The sequence below is a fragment of the Emiliania huxleyi genome (assembly GCF_000372725.1).
Source record: "Emiliania huxleyi CCMP1516 chromosome Unknown EMIHUscaffold_13, whole genome shotgun sequence".
In the NCBI taxonomy this organism is placed as follows: Eukaryota; Haptophyta; order Isochrysidales; family Noelaerhabdaceae; genus Emiliania; species Emiliania huxleyi.
Genome location: NW_005201287.1, coordinates 800,090 through 819,589, shown reverse-complemented (window position 1 = coordinate 819,589; position 19,500 = coordinate 800,090). Strand labels below are relative to the sequence as shown.

The window sequence follows — 19,500 nt, the reverse complement described above, 5'->3', positions numbered from 1 at the left end:
CCAAAAATGCTAGTGTGCTATGCCATTTGTGTGGTGCAAGACGGGGGGGCCTTTTGTAAGAGGCGCTTATTGAATTCTTTTTCGTAAATTTAGAAAAACCGGCCCGGGCTGAAAAAAACCGAGAAACCCCCCCCCCTTAAAAGTCGGGCTCAGTACTTTCTTTTTTGACTTTGACGAGGCTCACATCAACGAATTCGCGGCAGCCGAACGAATGGCGTACATCCGCCCTCCCTCGATGGACGAGAGGCTGGAGAAGGATTACCTCGCGGCCGCGCACTGGGCGACACTGCGGGAGAAGGCGCGCCGCCAACCAGCGCGCAACCACCTCGCGGCGGGTACGCAGCGGCCCCTGTCTTGACAGGCGGTCGAGGAGGCGGCGGCCGGCTACAACATATCGACCGACGAGTACCTCGCAGCAATGGACCTGAACGCCTCCACCATGTTCCAAGCGCGCCCGGCTCTGATGGATGCGATGGAAGCGGATTACATGCGAGCCCCGAGTCGCTGCACCCGTGAGCCTCCGGTTTGGCCCTCACGGCCCGCGCCCGCTCGCCAGGCACGCCTTCATCATCGCCGACACGCGAGAGGCCAAGAGGCGGGAGAGCGTCGAGGACAACACGTCCCGCGCGGACAAGTGGGCCTTGCGATGCATGATGGCGTGATGCGGCTTTGGCGCATTGGCCCGGGGACAGCGATTGGGGACTGGCGCCTCCGTCACCCCGCCCGAACAGTCGTTGCCCGAGCGTTCACGTGGTCGGTGCTGGTAGTCAGCGCACGACCGTTGTCGACCGTTCGCCGTGCTCGCTCCCTTCTGTTCCTGGTCGGACGGGAGCATCTAGAGCTCTGGCCACTCTCGGAGTACGGAGAGTGCGCATCTCACACAAAACTCACTTTGTGACTTATCCTACTCACTTCACCACTCACAAACAAACTCTCACCAACTTACATCTGGCAGCTGGCTGTCACCAGCTGTCACCAGCTGTCACCAGCTGTCACCAGCTGTCACCAGCTGTCGTTGCTGCTGTCGGTTGCTGCTGTCGTTTCGCAGCCGCTGTCACGACATATTGACCACGTCGCGACCGTTGACGTGAACTCCATATGTCACCTAGCATCTCACAACTTGCAACAACAACAACAACAACATGTACATGTGTGCATGCCACATGTCCATGTGCACGTTCTGCGAGTGAAAGCTCTTGGGACTTGGCTCTTGCGGCGACTTTGTTCCGACGCGGGTGCGGCGCGTTGAGTCGCGCGCACACGTACAAGGCCAGGGGTCTGTGGATAAACTTATCGTTTTCTCTGTTTCCCCAACGGCAGTGCTCCGGTGCACAGAGCGCGAGTGGCTAAAGCTCGCCACTATAGGTGGCGTTGGCCACCAGAATGCACGCCGCTGCTATTCCGGACGAGCTCGTCGAGCTGTCTGCCGAGCTCGAGGCGCTTGGCGGCGGTGACACCCGCGTCGGCGAGGCCACCGTCTTCTGCCGCGTCCGGCCGGTCGAGCGCGCCTCCGAGGCACCCATCGTCACAGTCGGCAGCTCTGGCTCACACATGCTTGTGCGCGACCCGCGCACGTCGGATACGACGCCAGCGGCGCACGCGGTGCGTCGCTTTCGCATCTCTCCCGGCGGTGCCATCGGCGGGGCGGCGGCCCTGGCGGCGCCGGTGGGAAGGGGCGCGACGCAGAGCGATGTGGCCGCCAGCGTCGGCCGCGAGGCACTCGAATGGTGGCTGGCGGGCTTCAACGCGAGCGTCATCGCGCACGGCCAGACGGGTGCGGGCAAGACCTACTCCCTCTACGGTCCCGCCGCCGCCGTGTACGCCGAGTCTGTGCCTCCCGACGCGATGGGCCTCGTGCCGCGGCTGCTCGGCCGGGTCTACGAGGCGCGGCGGAGAGACGCCCTTGCCTCCCGCCACGCCCGCCTCTACTCCACCCACACCCTCCTTCGCACCCGCTCCGCCCGGAGCCCCAAGAACACCACCCGCCGCCACCCGCCGCCAGCGTTGCCACCGCCGAGCCTCTTCCGCCATCACCAGCACCTCGCCCCGCCTCCACCGCCTCCTCCAGGCGATTGAGGCGGCAGCGACGAGCGAGGACGGCGCGCCTCGCCTCTCGCTCGGCGTCTCCTGCTTCGAGGTGCGCCACGCCAGCGTCGTCGACCTCCTCGCGCCCGAGCAGCGCGGCGGCGGCGGCGGCGGCGGAGGAGGAGGAGGGCGCGCGGCCGACGACTTTGTGGCGGTGAGCGCTCCCGAGCTGAGCGACGCGCTCTCGCTGCTCGCGACGGCGCAGCGGCGCTCAGCCAACTGGTCCGTCGCGCCGGGCGGCGCCGGAGGGCGGCCCATGTTGGTAGCAACGGCCGGCCGTGCGAGCGTGGTGCCGCGGCTGACGCTTGTGCGTGATGTGTGACACGACTTGCTGCACAGCGTGGCTCTCCTACAGGTGCTGCGGCTGACCCTGCACGACAGCGAGCGGCGCTCGGCGGCGACGCTGCACGTGGTGGACCTGGTCGGCACTCTGCCGGCCGCTTCGGCGGCGGCCGGCGGCGGCGGGGTTGACCTCGAGCGGCGCTGCCTCGCGCAGCAGGTGCTCAGCTGGACCCGGCTGCTCGCCGAGGTTGCGCAGCTCGACGCGTCGGCAGGGACGGGCGGGCTCAAGACGGCGCGCGAGTCCAAGCTGACCCAGCTCCTCGCGCCCCTCCTCTGCGGTGGCTCGCGCACCTTCCTGCTCGCTTGCGTGCGCGCCGGCGCGAGCCACTTTCTCGACACGTGCAGCACGCTGCGCGTCGCCTCGCGCGCGCTCTCGATCCGCACGGCTTGCATGCGCGCTCTGGAGGTGCGGCGGCCTCGGCCTGCCGCTGTCCTGCGGGGCTACCCCTCAAGCCGGCTCCCCCCGCCGCAGGTCTCGTACGGCGACCTCGGCTTGCTCCCTACCGCGGCCGTGCTGCCGCTGCCTCCTCTGCAGTGGGAGGCCTCGCCGCCGCGCTCGCCGCCGCGCTCGCCGCCGCGCTCGCCGCCACTGTCGCCGCCCCGGGGCAACGGCTGCGGCGGACCGTCGGGCAGCGGCGATGAGGACGGCGAGGGTCGCTGGTCGCGCCGGTGCAGCGCGCCCGCCCGCCAGGCGAAGCACCGCGCCACGCCGAACCGCAAGCGCCGCCAGGCTGCGCACGGCGGCGACGCGGCGAGAGGGACGAGGGCGGTGGTGAGCGAGGTGGGCGAGGAGGAGCTCGACGAGGCGCAGCTGAGCGGCAGCGAGGGCGGCGGCGGCGTGGGTGTGCGCCGCCCTCGGCGCGACGACGCTGCGTACGAGGAGGAGCTGTGCGTGGGGTGGGGCGGGGAGGAGGAGGGGTGGGGCGGGGAGGAGGGAGGGCACGAGGAGGGAGGGCACGAGGAGGGGGGGCACGAGGAGGGGCTGTACGCGGAGCTGCGCCGCCGCGAGCAGGAGCTGCTGGCTGCCCGCAGGCGTATCGAGGAGGCGTGGCCAGACCGGCGGCGAGGCGGGCGGGGCTCGGAGGCCGCGACGTCGGGCGGGGAGGGGGAGGAGCAACCGGCGGAGCCTGAGGCAGCGGCGGGGGTGGGGGCGGAGGAAGGGTCGGCCGAGGAGGAGGACGTGCTGTCGGGTGGTAAGGACCGCCACGCGAACGGCGGCGCGGCGGTCCGGCTGGCGGAGGAGAGGCGCGGACCTCCGGGCATCTCGTGGGCGTCGGAGGACGTGTCGGAGGCGCTTCGGCTCGAGGTGAGCGACATGCTAGCCAGGCTGAGCGTGGCCGCGGGGCGCGCCTCCGTGCCGGGCAGCGCCGCCGCGCCTGGCGAGGCGGCCGAGCAGGAGGCGGCAGAGCAGGTCGTGGTGGCCCAGGAAGCCAAGCAGTGGGTGCGCGCTGAGCTCAAGCGGCGCGTCGACGAGCAGCTGGCTGCCCGCCGGTCGGCCTCAACGGCGCCACCCTCCTCCGCCACCCCCTCCCCCGCCGCCGGCGACGAGCCCCTCCCCTCGTACTCGGCACAGCACGCGAGCAGCACCGCGCGCTACGCCAGTCGACCGCGCGCCAACGGGCGCGGCGAGGCCAACGCCGCCCCGAGGTGTGCGGCGCGAGGCGCGGAGGACGAGACGCCGGCGGCGGCGGACGCGTACGGCGAGGCTGGTGCGAGTGAGGCGGACTCGAGCGACGGCTCCGCGAGTGGGCACGGCGCGGTGGCGGCGGCGGCGGCGGGCGCGGCAGCGGGCTCGGCGGCGAGGCGGCGCGACGACGTGCAGTGCGAGAGCTACGAGACGGTGCTGGGCATGCTCAAGGAGGCGGACGAGGCTCGCTGGGCGGAGCACCGTCGCGTGGAGGCTTCCTCTTTCCCTGAGGCGGAGGTGCGGTGGTGCGCGCGCCCCCTGTTCACCGCGCCTCTCGCCGCCTTGGACAGGAGCTCAAGCTGGAGATGAGGGAGGCTGCCGCGGCGCAGGCCGTGGCGCTGCAGGACGCGAAGATGGAGGCGCTCGTGCTGAGCAAGAAGCTGCGCCGGCTCGAGGCGGGTGGCAGCCACGCCTCGCTCTTTGAGGTGTACGAGGAGGAGAGCCGCCGGCGCCGGAGGGGCGGGCCGACCCCTCGTGGCGCGTCCTCACCGACGACGGCTGTGTTTGGTAGGAGCTCGCGGCGAGCCAGGCCGAGGCTGCGAGGCAGCGCGTCGTGGTCGGCGAGCTCGAGTCGGCCGTGCGCGATCTCCGCCTCGAGATCGAGACGTTGCGCGCCGTCGCCGCCGAGGCGGGCGACCCCGCCTTGCGCGTCGCCGGTAGTGAGGGCCTCGCTAGCGGCGCGGTGGACGTTTTGGCCGAGGGGCGTGCCGCGAAGGTGCGTTCCTGGAAGCGCGCGCTCGCCATCGCCGACAAGGAGCGGGCGGTTCTGCGCGCGGAGCTCGCCGGGTTGCAGAAGCGGATCCGGCACGCCGACTTCCACCGGCGCGCGGCCGAGGACTCGTCGCGCAAGCTGCTCAAGGCGAGCCGCGAGACGGAGCGCTTGACGGCGCGTCCTCTGGCTTCGCCGCCCCGCCGGCTGGTCTCTTCCGGATGGCTCGCGCGGCTTGCTCTGGATAGGCCGAGCTACGCGACGCGCGGCTGGCGCAGTCTCAGGCGCAGGCCGCGCTCCTCCCCGCGGAACGGGAGCGAGAGGCGTTGCGCGACACGTGCCGCCAGCTCGAGGAGCAGCTCCAGCTCGCCCAGGCGGCGAAGCGCGAGCTGCAGTTCGAGCGGCGCAGGGACGAGCTTCGGCTGCGCCACCCGCGGTGAGATCCCGACCTCCCCCTGACCCGCCCCACGCCGCTTCGACGCGCAGCACCTCGCACGGCCCTCCGCCTCTACCCTCCTCCCGCCCCCGGCTCCCCAGGCTCAGCGAGGCTTCGCGCTCCTCCCCGCGAGGACGCGGCGGCGGCGGCGCGGCGGCGCGGCGCGGGTCGACGTGCGAGCTGCTGCGGCTGCTGGAGGCGGAGCTGGGGACGACGGGCGTGCGCGTGCTGCCGAGGGTGCACGTGTTGCTGCAGCGCGCGCAGCGCGAGGCGGGCGCGGAGGAGGAGGCGCGACGCGAGGCCATGGCGCGCGAGGAGGAGCTCATGCAGATACTCGTCGACGAGCAGCTGACCAGAGGCGGCGGCGGGGTGGGCGCGGCGCCTGCAGCTGCGAGGCCGTCCATCAAGGCCTAGCGCCGGCGACGCCCCCCTTATTTAGGCTTACACTGATGACGTATGATTTTTTAATTTTTGATCCACCTCTCTAACCACGACGGGACGGCTCTATCTACGGGGTGTGGACCCTGAGTTGACCAGGGGTTGTGCGCCGGGCCCTCCTGCTCGGCTCCAGCCGGTAGACAAGTCTTGTCATCAAGAGAGTAGATGGATCTGACCTCGGGGCCGATGTGACCAAGCGCTGGTAGCGTGGTTTTACCTCCCCCCCATGGTCTCAGCTCTCACAGTGTGCCGGCAGTCGCCGAGCAGTGTCGCTCACACAAGCCGCAGCACAAGTGACTGAGGGCCAGTGAGGGCGAGCCCATCGCTGTCACAGCTGTGGCAGCCGCACAGTAGGCTGTGTCAGCTGTGCAGAGTGTGTGAGCAGCAGAGGAGCTGCTCTCCAGGCTTCTGTCGCAAAGAGCTGCATGCCACCGAAAGCGCTGTCGAGGTTCGCCGAGCGCGGCGCAGGTTGGAGGAAGCCGTCACCGACGAGCGCGTTGGAGTATTCACTCCGGACAAAGACGGGCACACAGCGGACGGTGCGGGGCGTGTGCCCGTCATAGCGGCGAGGCGCGGGACCGTCTGTGGCGAGGTGGGTCGCGTCCTCCGATTTCCTCAACTCAGGGTCCGCTCCCTCTACTGACGACTCTGTGTATATGCTGTATCTCCACGAGATCGTTATATATAGAGAGAGAACTCGCAGCGCTCCGTGTCCGACGTCTTAGAGAGCCGTACGGCTCTACGTACTGTATGCTGAGGGTCCTGAGCGAGTACTAACACGTACACGACGTAACGCGAATCGTCTCACAATCATCTAGCTGAGACGATAGTCAATAGAGAGGCCGTCAGTGACTCACAGCCCCAGCCTGGACAGGGCGTTGTAGAGCGGCATGCTCGCCTCGAGCTGGTTGTAGTACACCTCCGCCGCGAGCTGCTGGAGGGCGATCGAGACGGTGGGGTACGCGTGCATGATCGAGGCGAGGGCGGGCAGCTTGACCTTCCCCGCCATCGCGACCGATATCTCAGAGATGAGCTCGCCGGCAGAGGGGCCCATCACGGTGGCGCCGAGGATGGCGCCCGACCTTGGCTCGTACACAACCTTGAGGAAGCCGAGCGAGGCCTCGCCCATCGTGACGGCGCGGTCCACCTGCCCCATCCGCCGGTACGCCACCGCCACGCCGCCCGCCTTGCCCTCCGCCCGCGCCTCCGACTCGGTGAGCCCCACCTGCGCGGCGGCGCCAACAGGGAGCGTGTGTGTGCAGGGGCAGTGGGTGGGGCCCATATCTCCCCGTATCTCCCCGTATCTCCCCGTATCTCGCTCGGGGGGGGGGGGGGGAGGGGGCGTCTGCCCACCTTCGCAACCTCGGGCGAGGTGAAGACGCAGCCAGGCACGCGGCTGGTGGCCACGCCTTGGTCGCTGAGCGGCAGCAGGATGTTGCGCGCGGCGATGGCGCCCTGGAAGCCGGCGTAGTGCGTGTACTGCTGGTCGCCGGTGCAGTCGCCGGCGGCGTAGACGCCCTAGCGGCAGCAAGCTGTGTGACCCTCTCGGGCGGTGGCGGCGGCGGCGGGGGGGAAGGGGTGTGGGTGGGGTGTGGGGTGGGGTGCGCGCCTTGACGGTCGTGCGCAGCTTAGCGTCGACAGCGATGCCTCCCGTGGCGGCGCTGAGCTCGACGCCGAGGGCAGAGAGGCCCAAACCTGTGGCACGTGTCGGACGCTGCCACGGACGCTGCCACGGACGTGTCCACCGTCCATGAGAGGAGGAAGGGGCGGGGCGGGGGGGGGAGAGGGGGTGCGGCTGGTGCGCCTTCGGTGACGGGCACTCTGCCGACGGCCGAGAGGAGGGCCGTCCCCTCGACCACGCTGCCGTCCGAGCAAGTGAGGGCGTGCCCGCCTCCCGCGCGCGCCTCCACTGCCGCGGCACGCGCGGCGACCAGCGCCACGCCGTCCGCACGCAGCGCCGCGGCGAGGTCGTCCGACGCCTCGGGCTCGTGTCTGCGGGGGGCGAGGCTCCATCTCGGCTATCTCTCGGCTACATCTCTGTGCGTGGGCAGGAGGCGAGGCTGCATCTGGGCCGATCTCTCGGCTACATCTCCACGCCCGGGCAGGAGGCGAGGCGCGACGAGGGTCACCGACGAGCCGAGCCGCGCGAAGGCCTGGGCAAGCTCGCACCCGACCGGGCCTAGCAGTAGGAGGGGCTGCTGGGGGGTTGGGAGAAGGGCCCGGGAGGCGGAGGAGCACAGCCCGCAGCCGACCGCGCCTCCTCCGACGACCGTGAGCCTCTCTGGCAGCGTGTCGAGGCTGAAGATGCCTTCGTAGCTTAGGGTTAGGGTCAGGGTCAGGTCAGGGTCAGGGTGAGTGTCGAGGCTGAAGATGCCTTCGTAGCTTAGGGTTAGGGTCAGGGTCAGGTCAGGGTCAGGGTTAGTGTCGAGGCTGAAGATGCCTTCGTAGCTTAGGGTTAGGGTCAGGGTCAGGTCAGGGTCAGGGTTAGTGTCGAGGCTGAAGATGCCTTCGTAGCTTAGGGTTAGGGTTAGGGTCAGGTCAGGGTCAGGGTTAGTGTCGAGGCTGAAGATGCCTTCGTAGCTTAGGGTTAGGGTCAGGGTCAGGTCAGGGTCAGGGTGAGTGTCGAGGCTGAAGATGCCTTCGTAGCTTAGGGTTAGGGTCAGGGTCAGGTCAGGGTCAGGGTGAGTGTCGAGGCTGAAGATGCCTTCGTAGCTTAGGGTTAGGGTCAGGGTCAGGTCAGGGTCAGGGTGAGTGTCGAGGCTGAAGATGCCTTCGTAGCTTAGGGTTAGGGTCAGGGTCAGGGTCAGGGTCAGGGTGAGTGTCGAGGCTGGAGATGCCTTCGTAGCTTAGGGTTAGGGTCAGGGTCAGGTCAGGGTCAGGGTGAGTGTCGAGGCTGAAGATGCCTTCGTAGCTTAGGGTTAGGGTCAGGGTCAGGTCAGGGTCAGGGTGAGTGTCGAGGCTGAAGATGCCTTCGTAGCTTAGGGTTAGGGTCAGGGTCAGGTCAGGGTCAGGGTGAGTGTCGAGGCTGGAGATGCCTTCGTAGCTTAGGGTTAGGGTCAGGGTCAGGGTCAGGGTCAGGGTGAGTGTCGAGGCTGGAGATGCCTTCGTAGCTTAGGGTTAGGGTCAGGGTCAGGTCAGGGTCAGGGTGAGTGTCGAGGCTGAAGATGCCTTCGTAGGTGAGGTGAGGCACGGAAGCGATGCCGCGGATGTCGAGCGGGCGGGGCCGAGCACCTGAGGAGCGGGCTCTCCGGTCCGGGAGACGGCGAAGGGAGTGCGAGGCAAGGTAGGCCTCTCACCCGTCGCCAGAACGACGCCCTTGGTGGCCTCGTAGACGGTGGCAGTGCCACCGCCGCCACTGCTGACCGAGACACGCCGAGCGTCGACGAGTGTCGCCGCGCCACTCACCGTCTCGATACCCAGCGCGCGCAACGCCTCGGGCGAGTCGTCTGCATCGTAGATCTGGCCGATGGTGCGGCCGATCCGAGCCTTGACTGCAGCCATGTCGACAGATACGGTCGCCGGCTGCGCCACGCCGAACTCGGCCGCCGTTCGCAGGGCGTGGGCCCGCTCCGCCGACGCGAGGAGCGTCTTGGACGGCACGCAGCCTGTCCACGTGCAGTCGCCACCGAGCCGCTCTCGCTCGATCAGAGCAACACTCTTGCCAAAGCGAGCTGCGAACTTGGCAGCCGTCAGGCCCGCGGAGCCACCACCAACGACGAGCAGATCGAACGACGTTGGCCCAGCGAGCGAACCGCCGGGAAGGAGGTGGGCGAGGGCCATCATGACGGCTTCAGCCAACAGTCGCGACACGGTGGGTGTGAAGTCCCCCCCCATCCCCAGGGCCTCCAGGGCTCGCACCTCAACCTCTCACAGGCCAGCGCACAGCGCCATAGGAGGTATTTTCTTCTCAATAACAAGGCTGTGAACAGGGCTCGCACCTCAACCAGTCCTCAACCTCTGACAGACCAGCGCACAGCGCCATAGGACGTATTTTCTTCTCAATAACAAGGCTGTGAACGTTCATGACTGTCTCTCAGCGATTTCGGGCCCGGGCTTGTGCGTTTATGTGAGGAACGTTCATGGATCATGGTCTCGCTCGTCGCTCCTCGGACCTCGCGCCAGTGCGACGTCCCGCAGTTAATAGAGATGGCTAATCACGCGCCGCCCCTCGCGCACGGCCCCGCGAGTGAGTCAACGCATCCCCCACGGGTTGTTGGCCAGCACCTGGTACAGCGGGTGGTACACGCCAACCACCTACAGTCACCGGGCTCCGTGTCAGCACGAGAAGAGGAGGCGCGTGTCTCGTCGATTCGGCCGTCAGCACGTCACGAGCGATGCCAAGTGCCTCGCGGCAGAGGACTTTCGCCTCCTCCTCGCGGCCGAGCTGGAAGAGCAGAGTGGAGAGGCCTAAGGGAGAGCCCACACTGCCTCAAAACGTTGACGCCACACACAGACCGCATGCGAGCGAGGCGGCTGCAAACCTTGCATGGCGTTGAGGGCGTGAGGGTGCCGGCTGCCGACGGTAGACCGCAGCACCTGAAGCACCTCGCGGTAGAGCGGCTCGGCTCCGGCGATGTCGCCCTTCGCCTTAGGTGGAGGAGAGGGAGGGGGTTGACCGAGGGAGAGAGAGGGTGACGACAACCGGCCACACGCCACGCCTTGAGCAGACCCGCGAGGTTGAAGGTCGAGTTGAGGGTGTCCTCGTGCGAGGCGCCGAGGACGTCGCGGCGGGCGGCGAGGGCCTCGCGGTAGAGCTGCTCGGCCTCCTCCAACTCGCCACCCTTCTTGAGGACGAGCCTGCTCGCAGCACGAGAGGGGCGTGAGAGCCCGAGGCGATGTTGGCGGACTTGCCAAGGGGAGTCGCGCGCCCCAAGTTGTTGACCGACGTGAGCGTGCTCGGGTGCCGATCGCCGAGCGACCCGCGGCTCACCTCGAGAGTCCGACGTAGGAGGGGAAGCGCCCCGCCCAGGTCGCCCCCCTCGAGCATCGCCATCGCGAGGTTGTTGGTCGCATCGCACGCCATGTCCGTCACGCGCTCGTCCACACCGCCGTGGGCAGCCGTTGGAAGCGAGCGCAGCCCGTGCCGGTACAGCGCCTCGGCCTCGGCGTAGTGGCCCTGGTCAGCGAACTCTCGCGCCATTTCGAGGGCGTTCGAGAGGCTGATGGAGCCAAAGTTGTCGCGCTGCGCGCGCGCCGCTTCGGCTATGAGCTCGATTGAGAGCTGGTCCCGATACCGCTGCTTGCACTGGCCACACTCGATCGCCGCGTCGATATTCACACTGCTGCGGCGCCAGCGGGTGAGGCACTCACGATGCGCCCACGCCGATGTGCCACGGCATGAGCATGGCTGCGAGAGAGGGCAGTGAGGCGCCGCCGGCTCGAAGCAAATGCGACAAATGGGCACGTCGGCGCTTTCTCCTGTCGTACGAGTCACGTTATGCAGCCTGACGGAAAGGTTTGCGCCCGTTCCAATCAGCTGGACGGGGAGTCGCATGTTGCCGCCGAGCCGGCCCGTCACAATAGCCCGCTGCCCATTCAACTCTTGTCGATTAAGCGAATGGAGGCTGACCAGCTCGCCAGCCACTGGTGCTTCGGCGGCGGGGAGTGCATCGGACATGCTCACTCACCGGGGATTGCAAATGAGGTCCCCCAAAAAAATTTATTGACGCGGGTTGGGCGTCCCCGGCCCGTTTTGGACTCGAAGAAGAGCAAAAGGAAAACGGGGTCTAAATATACTGCTAATAATGCCCCCTGGCCGCCATAAAAAACCTGGGGAAGAATATACCGGCGATGCACATAATATACACGACCACTTAACGGCCACTAAGTCTGTGTACCCGGCGCATACGGTGTGCTGGGTTTGGCTCTACGAAGGTCGTACGCGAAAGCGGTGCAACGTCTGCCGCTCGCCGCCCACCCGAGCTGCACTCTTGATCAACTCGAACTCCGGGAGAGGGAACCGCTGGCCTCGTCCTGGTACCTCATAGAATAGCATGTTGGGGTCGTCCGGGCCTTTCGGCTGCATTTCTGACGGGTCTGTTGGCGTGCCGTCTCGCCTTGCGCTAGACAGCGTGGCACCATCGTCCAAATTGCACGGAATCTCCATGGGGATTGGGCACCTGTTCTCTTTCAGGGCACTCGTCCAACGGGCGAGGACATGAGCGGCCCGCTGCGCGGCTACCGGATCGAACAGTTCTGATGGCCAGTGGTGCAGATGGCCGATCGTAGCGTGGAGGGTTACAGGAGAGGTCGCTGGCGCAAGTCCGCGAAGCGCAGTGAGACTGTTGGCCGGATCTGTGAAAGTGACCACCATGCTGCCATCCGGTGTGACCGCCGCTCCCATCAGCCGCAAAATGGGCGGTGGTCCTGCGGTCAGGGTGGCGGCGATGGTACCTGCAAGCTGCCTCAGTTCGCCAGTGCTTTTCCCCGGAAAGCGAGCAACCTCCATGTGCAGCGAGGACGAGTTTACCCACCGCACGGCTTGCTGGAGGCGTTTGCGTTCTCGCTTGGCTGGCAACGCCGTCACGAGCTCATCCACAAACGGCACGAAGACGCGCCTGCGCAGAACGTCCACTGCAACGCTACTGCAGTGCTTGCACTTGAGGAATGCAGCAAGGCGGGCGTCCCCAGAATCGTCTGGGGCGAACTCGTCTCGCCATTCAGCCTCAGCACTTGGCCACCCTCCAGTGCCAAGACTGCACCCAGTGCCCCCACAGCTCACGCCCTCCTGGACAGCATGTAGCGTGTGCATCTGGATCACAAACGGCTGGAACTCTTCTGGCGTGGTGCGCAGCTTTTGAAGGGCCGACACAGACTCATCCAGCCGCTCGACACCCCATGCGTACATGAAGAGGCACGCGACGAAGGACGATGAGGCGCAGAACGTCCACCTCAGCAGCTCAAGGCAGCGCATTTTGTCGCGATGATGGGGTGGCAGGCGAGTCCGGGACGCCTCCTTCTAATACCCTTTGTCTGGGACTCGAGAGTCGAGTCCGGGACGAAAACTCGTTATAATAAAACTAGCAGACCTTGCGCGCACGCGCGCCAAATTTGTTTTTCTGTCTGCAACAACAGCCCGAGGGGTGAAATGTCTTTGTTGTCTCTGTAATGAAGGGCCCGCCGCTCCGCCTACGCCGGCGATGACCCTCTCGGCAGAGCGACATCGCGAGCACCGGGCAGAGAAGGACGCAGAAGCGGTTGGATGGAGAGGCAGCCGGCGCACGAGGAGAGGCAGCCGATGGAGCCGACGAGGTGAGTAGACACGAGTTTACCATTCTGCCCGGGGGGGGGGGGGCGCAAGCCCTCCCCACCACTGCTACTCTGTACTGCATGCAACTCAGCAGTGGTCGCAAGCGTCCCAAAGGGCAGGGAGGCAGCCTCGCGCGCTGTCGAACGCCCCCCCGGCCCAAACAGAGGCATCACAATCATGCTCTGGCCAGCGTCTGGGGGGTCGGCATTGCGCAACACACGCCGCAATCAGCCTGAGAGCAGATGATGGGGTGGGCGCGGGTGGACGAGAGTGGAGCCGAGTTGAGTGGGAGAGGGAGCACGCACGTGCAGCGGTGCCGAGAGTGGGTTGAGATGGCACCGCCTGCGGCCGCCCGGGCGGCGACGGCTTGCGCAGGTATGTTGTTCATGTCCTTATCCGCCGCCGCTTGGCTGCAGCAGCCAATGACGCCGCCCGCCTTTGCGAAGGGGCGTCTGGACGCGCTTGGCGGTTGACGCCGGCCCGCCACTGCGCCTCGTTCGCGTCCACCTCCGTCGAGGTCGACGCGTCGAGATCGGAGCGCATCACCGAGACGCCAGAGCCCGCCTTCGCCGACATGATTCGCGGCCGGAGAGCTCGGTGAGTGGTGCCGTCGCCCGAAACGGAAAACCGGCCGCGGGGAAATATAAGGTAAGATGGGAACCGTGACACGGGATGCTCGCATCCCTCCCCTGGGTTGTCTGTTTTCTTTCTTTCTTTCTGCTGAGCGAGGGCTTGTATGTGTGCATGGAGTACAGTGTAGTGTCCACTAGCTCCGTCCGAGTAGAGGGGGCGTTCTGAAGTTACGGCTTTAATTGAGGGGAAACCCGGTACACGGGTCCAACCCCCTCGCGCCTCGGTGCTCGGAGACCCGTGCTTACTTTATGGCCCTTCGCTGCGAACGCGCACCCCCCACACAGGGCTAGGGCTCTAGCCCGTAACCCGATACCGATCATCTGGCCCGCTCTCTGGGTGCGCTTCGCTTCTTACTCTATATAGCTCCTCGGCCACGTTCGCGGTTCGGCCCTGCCCCCCTGGATGTGAGCGGTTACCGACCAGCGACCTGGGGGCGACGCTCTTGCACTCCAAGCGTGCGCTCCAAGTGCAAGCCCCCAACGCCTCGAGCCCAACGCACGAATCAACGGAGACAACGTTGCAGGCGGCGCTCACAAGAAATTTAATGATATTACACTGAGAAAGAGAGCTAGACGGTGCTGCTTCCTCTGACGCCGGCGCGCTCCATCCATCGGCATCTCATCTCCTGCGACAGCCAGGCGACGTGGTTCGGCCTCGCCGCGGCGAGCGTGTACCCGCGCCTCGAGAGGGAGCGGAAGAGGCGCTGGGTGAGCGTGGGCGAGCGCTGCAGCAGGATGTTGGACTCGAATATCACGAGCCGCGGCCGGAAGCCGGGCAGCGCCAGGAAGGCGCGCAGCACCTCGCCGTCGAGCCCCTCGAGGTCGAGGGCGAGCACGTCGACGGCGTCGGCGGAGAGGCCCGCCTCGCGCAGCAATGCTTGCGGCGTGAGGCAGCGCACGCGCAGCGTCTCGACGTACCGAGCCGCTTCGCCCGTCCGCCACCTCTTGCGCGTCACGTTCCGAGGCTTTGCAAACCAGAGCCCGCGATGCGTGTTGTTGTACGAGAGCGAGTTGATCTCGCCTCGCGCCCACAGCGGCGAGTCGGGATAGTCCCGCGCATAGGCCTCCGAGACGGCGTAAAAGGGGACGGTCCCGCTCTGCGCGGGGCAGACCGCCGCCTGCACCGTCCGGTGCACCTTCCGGTCGCTCCGCTGGCCCGCCGCGGCGCGCTCCAGCTCGCGGTAGGCCGTCGGGTTGGGCTCCACGAGCAGCGTCAGGAGGTCCGGCGCCGCCAGCAGCCGGGTAAGCGCGCGACGGCCAGACTCGCACATGTCGTTTAGCCGCGACGCGTCGAAGTCGCCCACGTTGCTGCCAATGTTGACAACGAGGAGGCGGCCGGCGCAGCCGTCGGCCAGCGCTCGGAGGCCGTGCTCCCATGCGACCAGCGCGTCGCACGCCATGCAGTCTGCGGCCCGACGACGGCTCGGAGTGGAGGGCTGGACCTTCTCGAGTACTCGCTCCCCGGCGCCATTTTCCTCTCTTTAAAAAATAAAAACAGGAAACGGTTTCTTTTCGTTCTTCGTACGGGCCATCGTCCGGGCCATGCAAGAGCAGCTGCTCAAGAGCAGACTGATGAGGCTGGCCGTCCTCTGCCTCTGCCTCGTCGCCATTTGTCCTGCTGCGGCCGTCGCCACCCGTGGCGAGGCGTATCGCCTCCAGCGCCTGCAGCGCCAGCGCGCCCGAAGGAGCGCGCCGCCGCCTCCTGTCGCCGTCCCCGCACAAGCCGGTGCCGCCTGCCCCCGGCCAGCCGTGCGCTCCACGTCGTACTTTTACGTGCAGCCCGATAACTCACGCCTCGGGCTCTCCGTGGTCTGCGTCCGCTCCGGGGCGCGCGGCCTCGTTTTTCTCGACGAGGCTGGCTACCTGCGTGAGCCAGCACAACCGGGAGACGTGCGGCGCGGGACGGTGCTCCGGGCGCGTGAGGACGGCAGGCTGGACGTCTCGTTCCGGGAGTATGGCGCCCGCGCCAAACTGGTGTCCGCAGAGTCCACCATCCTTGACGCGCTGCTGGCGGCGCCCGACCACTCGCTGCCTCTCGGCGACAAGTCTCCGCCTACCGAGGCGAGTCCCCTCCTGCCTTGCCTGTCCTCGGCTTTTCTCCGACAGACTCAATCTCGCCCACTCGCATCGACCTCTTCCCGCCTCTCCACCCTCCCCGACCGACTTCCGCCGACCTCTCGGCCTCCCCCGACCTCTCGGCTCCCCCCCGACCTCTCGGCTCCCCCCCGACCTCTCGGCTCCCCCCCGACCTCTCGGCCTCCCCCCGGCCAGGTGCAGCGCTCGCTCGGGCTGTCCAAGAAGGCGTTCAACGGACGCGCCCGGGCGGTGTCAGACGCGTCCACGACACGTCCTTCCTGGGTCGCGTAGGTCTTCAAGGATGCCCTCGGCGGCCTCTTCAAGCGCGGCCTCCTCGCCCGCACGCGCGAGCCGCGAGCCACGCGCCTCGCAGAGGGCGCCTCGTGGCCTGCAGACCTGCCGCGCCCCGCGCCAGACCCTCCCACCCTGCTGCTCGACGTGCCCGCGGCAATGGCAGAGCCGCAGGGCGCTTCGCGCCTGCTGGCGTTGCTCGAGCCCGTCGCTCCTCCTCTCTCCATCACCGGCACTCGCCGCCCCTCCGGAGCGCCGAGCCGTCTCGCGAGGCTCGAGTTCGAGTCGGCCGATGCCGCGGACGCCGCCGCCGCCGCCGTGCGGGAGGAGGGCGGCGCGTGCGGCGTCCGGCTCGCAGACACCTCCACCTCCTCCTCCTCCTCCTCCTCCGCCGAGGGCGCCTTCCCCGACGAGCCGCGCGTGGTCTTTGTGGGCAACTTGCCTCCCGGCGCGGGCGAGGAGGAGCTGTGGGACACCTTCCTCGACTGCGGACGCATCCAGTCCGTCAGCGTCGCCGAGGGCGCGAGCGGAGGCTTCGGACACGTCGAGTTCGACTCGCACGAGGGCGCCGCACAGGCTCGCCGCCCCCGCCGCCCCCGCCGCCCCCGCCGCCCCCGCCGCCCCCGCCGCCCCCGCCGCCCCCGCCGCCCCCGCCGCCCCCGCCGCCCCGGCTCCCCTCGCCGCAGCCGACCCCGTACTTGCCGCCGCAGCCTCTCCCCGTCCCGGCCTCGCGCCCGATTTGCAGGCGCTGCGGCTGCGCGGCTCTCTGCTCCACGGCCGCCGCCTCGTTGTCGACCTCGCGCGAGGAAGCCCTCGCGCGGACGGCGGCGCGGGCGGGCGCGCGGCTGGCAGCGGCCGCAGAGGCGGAGCTAGAGGCGGCGGCGGCGGCGGTGGTGGTGGCGGCGGTGGCGGCGGCGGCGGCTGGAGCTTTGAGCGCGACGAGGCGGAGGAGGAGGCGCTCGACGAGTGTGTCGAGGCGAAGCGGCGGAGGGACTTTGCGACGGCGGACCGGCTGCGCGATGAGCTCGAGGCGAACGGCATATTTCCGGAGCGGGAGAGGCCGGCGCGAGGCGGCGGCGGCGGTGGCGGTCGTGGCTATCGCGCCAGCAACCGTGGTCCGCGCGCTGCCAGCGGATTCGGCAGCCGTGGCGCCGGCGGAGGAGGTCCCTCGCGTGGAGGGTGGAATCGCCGCGTGCAGTAGCGCTGGTTGTGGGCGAGGGCTCGCGTGCAGTGCATGCCGCTTGCAGTGCGCCATGCGAGAGCCAGACGGTTTCTCACGCAGGATTGCGACATTGTACCGCATCATTCACACCTTATGCCACCGCAACAGGTGTAAGCCCTTCTCCTCTTCTCGCTTCTTGTGTGCGCGTGGACGATTTTGGATTTGAACGTCAGTCCAAACAGACAAACAACTCGTGACGACACAAACAGAAACCGACAGAAACACACTCACAGTCTTGGCTAGTGCCATTTCACTGTGGCACAGCTCGCGTTACAAAACCTTGATTTGACCATTTGCGCCATTTTGTCCCTCTCGGTGCCTTCCAGAGGCAGCTGCGACCCTGCCGAGTAGACGGGGGCACTCGGCAGGTGGCGCGGAGTGCCCCCGTCCACTCGGCGGGGTCGCAGCTGCCTCTGTGCGTCCTGGGGAGGGACAAAATTGTCGCCGCCGGAGACGACTCGACGCCGCTGAGATTGGATCAGGTTGCCACGACGAGGTCGAGCACGCTTCTATACGCTCGCCGAGCCTTCCTTTCCATCCAATTAGGCAGCCTGGGAACGGTGGCGGTCAGAGGCAAAGCCTACGAGGGGTGGTGGAACCACATGTCACGGCTACTGCCGGCGGCTCGACCCCACGATAGCCTCCGAAGGCTGACTTTGCGGCACCATCATCGGACGATGTCGACGAGTTGGGTCGCTCTCGCGGTAGCCAGATGACCTCTCTTTCTAGGAGCATCGGCCATGGCCGCAGGGAGCGCGGGGGAGGGCGCTGGAAGCAACACGGAGCTCCGTTGGAGACGTTTTCAAGATTAGCGTGTCAGAGTGAAATGGCACTAGCCCACAGAGAGAGCGAGCAATCGCCATATATACGACCGTCGGCGCTGCACGTGAGGCATAGCTACCCCAACGCCCTGCGAGCTTCCCCGCGCGCCCTCGGCGCCTCGGCGACCCCCCTCGCGAACCCTGTATTGTTACTTTTTTTAACAGTATCCTCTCGTGTGTGAGAACGCCACGCGACGGAGATGGGCGGGGGGGGGGTCGAGAGACGAGAGGCGCGCGCGCGGGGACGAAACGTTTCGAAAAATCAATTGAACAAATCCACATAACCTTCTCTCGACCCATCTTCTCTAGTCTGGGCCGCCTCGTCAGACTCCGAGGGAGGCACACACATCTCTGTCGTGTCTCTCCCTTGACCTCCCTTCTCAGTGGGCCATCACCCGACATCACATTCTTCAGACGCGGGAGCACAATCCCGGACAGCAATCCACGGAGGGGGGCTCTGGCTCAAGCCAAATGAGCCAGAGCGCGAAGAAAGTTCAGCGACCAAGGTCGGGGGGGGGGGGGGGTGACGAGTAGCCAGCCTCAGTTTGGCCCCGCGACCGGGGTGGCCGCATCAGCGGCTTGCGCTGAAGCATACCGCGCTGGGAGATGCTCCTGTGATGGCTGAGTCATAACCTCCACCTCAGGTGTCTGCGCGGGACCCTCTGCGCCCTCAATCCCTCCTTGCACTTGCACCTGCTGCGTCTGCGCCTGCGCTTGTGCCTGCGCCTGCGCTTGTGCCTGCGCCTGCGCTTGTGCCTGCGTCTGCGCTTGTGCCTGCGCCTGCGCTTGTGCCTGCGCCTGCGCTTGTGCCTGCGTCTGCGCTTGTGCCTGCGCCTGCGCTTGTGCCTGCGCCTGCGCTTGTGCCTGCGCCTGCGCTTGTGCCTGCGCCTGCGCTTGTGCCTGCGTCTGCGCTTGTGCCTGCGCCTGCGCTTGTGCCTGCGCCTGCGCTTGTGCCTGCGTCTGCGCTTGTGCCTGCGTCTGCGCTTGTGCCTGCGTCTGCGCTTGTGCCTGCGCCTGCGCTTGTGCCTGCGCCTGCGCTTGTGCCTGCGTCTGCGCTTGTGCCTGCGTCTGCGCTTGTGCCTGCGTCTGCGCTTGTGCCTGCGTCTGCGCTTGTGCCTGCGTCTGCGCTTGTGCCTGCGCACGAGCGGCTAGCGTGGCGTGCCAGTGGTTTTTTATGGCGTTGTCGGTTCGCCCCGGCAGCTGCCGTGAGATCTGAGCCCACCGGTTCCCGTACATGCGCTGCAGCGAGATTATCTTTGCGTCCTCCTCCGGTGACCACGGCTCCTTGTTGACAGTCTCGGCGAGGTGGTTGTTCCACCGCTCACGGCACTGCTTGCCCGAGCGCCCGTGGAGCGAGGCAGCGACCATCGTCCACGAGGATGTGCCGTACACGCGAACCAGGTCGCGCAGCGCGCTGTCCTCTATCGTTCCCCACCGCTGCCGGGACGGAGAGGGCTCGGCGGCAGGCTTGGCAGGCTGTACCGGCAAAGAGCGTAGAGGGCGCGCCGCCAT

General features: G+C 67.3%; 7 protein-coding genes across 7 annotated transcripts; 3 read left to right on the top strand and 4 right to left on the bottom strand.

The window, feature by feature from the left end:
* The first annotated feature begins 203 nt into the window (after positions 1-203).
* On the top strand, positions 204-921 carry EMIHUDRAFT_433729 (hypothetical protein). The gene is given in 4 exon segments (XM_005789243.1): positions 204-298; positions 362-489; positions 557-846; positions 862-921. 3 exon segments carry the CDS (start codon positions 212-214, stop codon positions 660-662), a joined length of 321 nt encoding a protein of 106 aa, XP_005789300.1. The 5' UTR covers positions 204-211; the 3' UTR covers positions 663-846; positions 862-921.
* Positions 922-1,383: 462 nt separating this feature from the next.
* EMIHUDRAFT_98268 (hypothetical protein) lies at positions 1,384-5,673 on the top strand (the record flags this gene model as incomplete). Its single annotated transcript, XM_005789242.1, has 8 exons — positions 1,384-1,875; positions 2,069-2,392; positions 2,441-2,833; positions 2,900-4,351; positions 4,405-4,539; positions 4,626-5,033; positions 5,072-5,259; positions 5,361-5,673. The coding sequence occupies 8 exons, from the start codon at positions 1,384-1,386 to the stop codon at positions 5,671-5,673; spliced, it is 3,705 nt and encodes a 1,234-aa protein (XP_005789299.1).
* A 680-nt stretch (positions 5,674-6,353) lies between these two features.
* MER2 (putative mercuric reductase) lies at positions 6,354-9,501 on the bottom strand. Its single transcript, XM_005789241.1, has 8 exons — positions 8,994-9,501; positions 8,874-8,928; positions 7,955-8,079; positions 7,795-7,876; positions 7,502-7,689; positions 7,307-7,392; positions 7,051-7,215; positions 6,354-6,922 (listed from the first exon to the last, which is right to left on the bottom strand). Exons 1-8 carry the CDS (start codon positions 9,478-9,480, stop codon positions 6,551-6,553), a joined length of 1,560 nt encoding a protein of 519 aa, XP_005789298.1. The 5' UTR covers positions 9,481-9,501; the 3' UTR covers positions 6,354-6,550.
* An 87-nt stretch (positions 9,502-9,588) lies between these two features.
* On the bottom strand, positions 9,589-11,315 carry EMIHUDRAFT_420879 (hypothetical protein; the record flags this gene model as incomplete). The annotated part of the gene is made up of 5 exons (XM_005789240.1): positions 9,589-9,951; positions 10,022-10,104; positions 10,179-10,284; positions 10,347-10,494; positions 10,545-11,315. Coding segments are annotated over 5 exons (1,171 nt in total), but the record flags the coding sequence as incomplete, so codon positions are not given.
* A 2,832-nt stretch (positions 11,316-14,147) lies between these two features.
* Positions 14,148-14,978, bottom strand: EMIHUDRAFT_201145 (hypothetical protein; the record flags this gene model as incomplete). The annotated part of the gene is made up of 1 exon (XM_005789239.1): positions 14,148-14,978. The coding sequence occupies one exon, from the start codon at positions 14,976-14,978 to the stop codon at positions 14,148-14,150; it is 831 nt and encodes a 276-aa protein (XP_005789296.1).
* Positions 14,979-15,120: 142 nt separating this feature from the next.
* On the top strand, positions 15,121-16,968 carry EMIHUDRAFT_201144 (hypothetical protein; the record flags this gene model as incomplete). The annotated part of the gene is made up of 5 exons (XM_005789238.1): positions 15,121-15,643; positions 16,028-16,290; positions 16,360-16,488; positions 16,691-16,735; positions 16,936-16,968. 5 exons carry the CDS (start codon positions 15,121-15,123, stop codon positions 16,966-16,968), a joined length of 993 nt encoding a protein of 330 aa, XP_005789295.1.
* Positions 16,969-19,137: 2,169 nt separating this feature from the next.
* EMIHUDRAFT_63005 (hypothetical protein) lies at positions 19,138-19,500 on the bottom strand (the record flags this gene model as incomplete). Its single annotated transcript, XM_005789237.1, has 1 exon — positions 19,138-19,500. A coding segment is annotated over one exon (363 nt), but the record flags the coding sequence as incomplete, so codon positions are not given.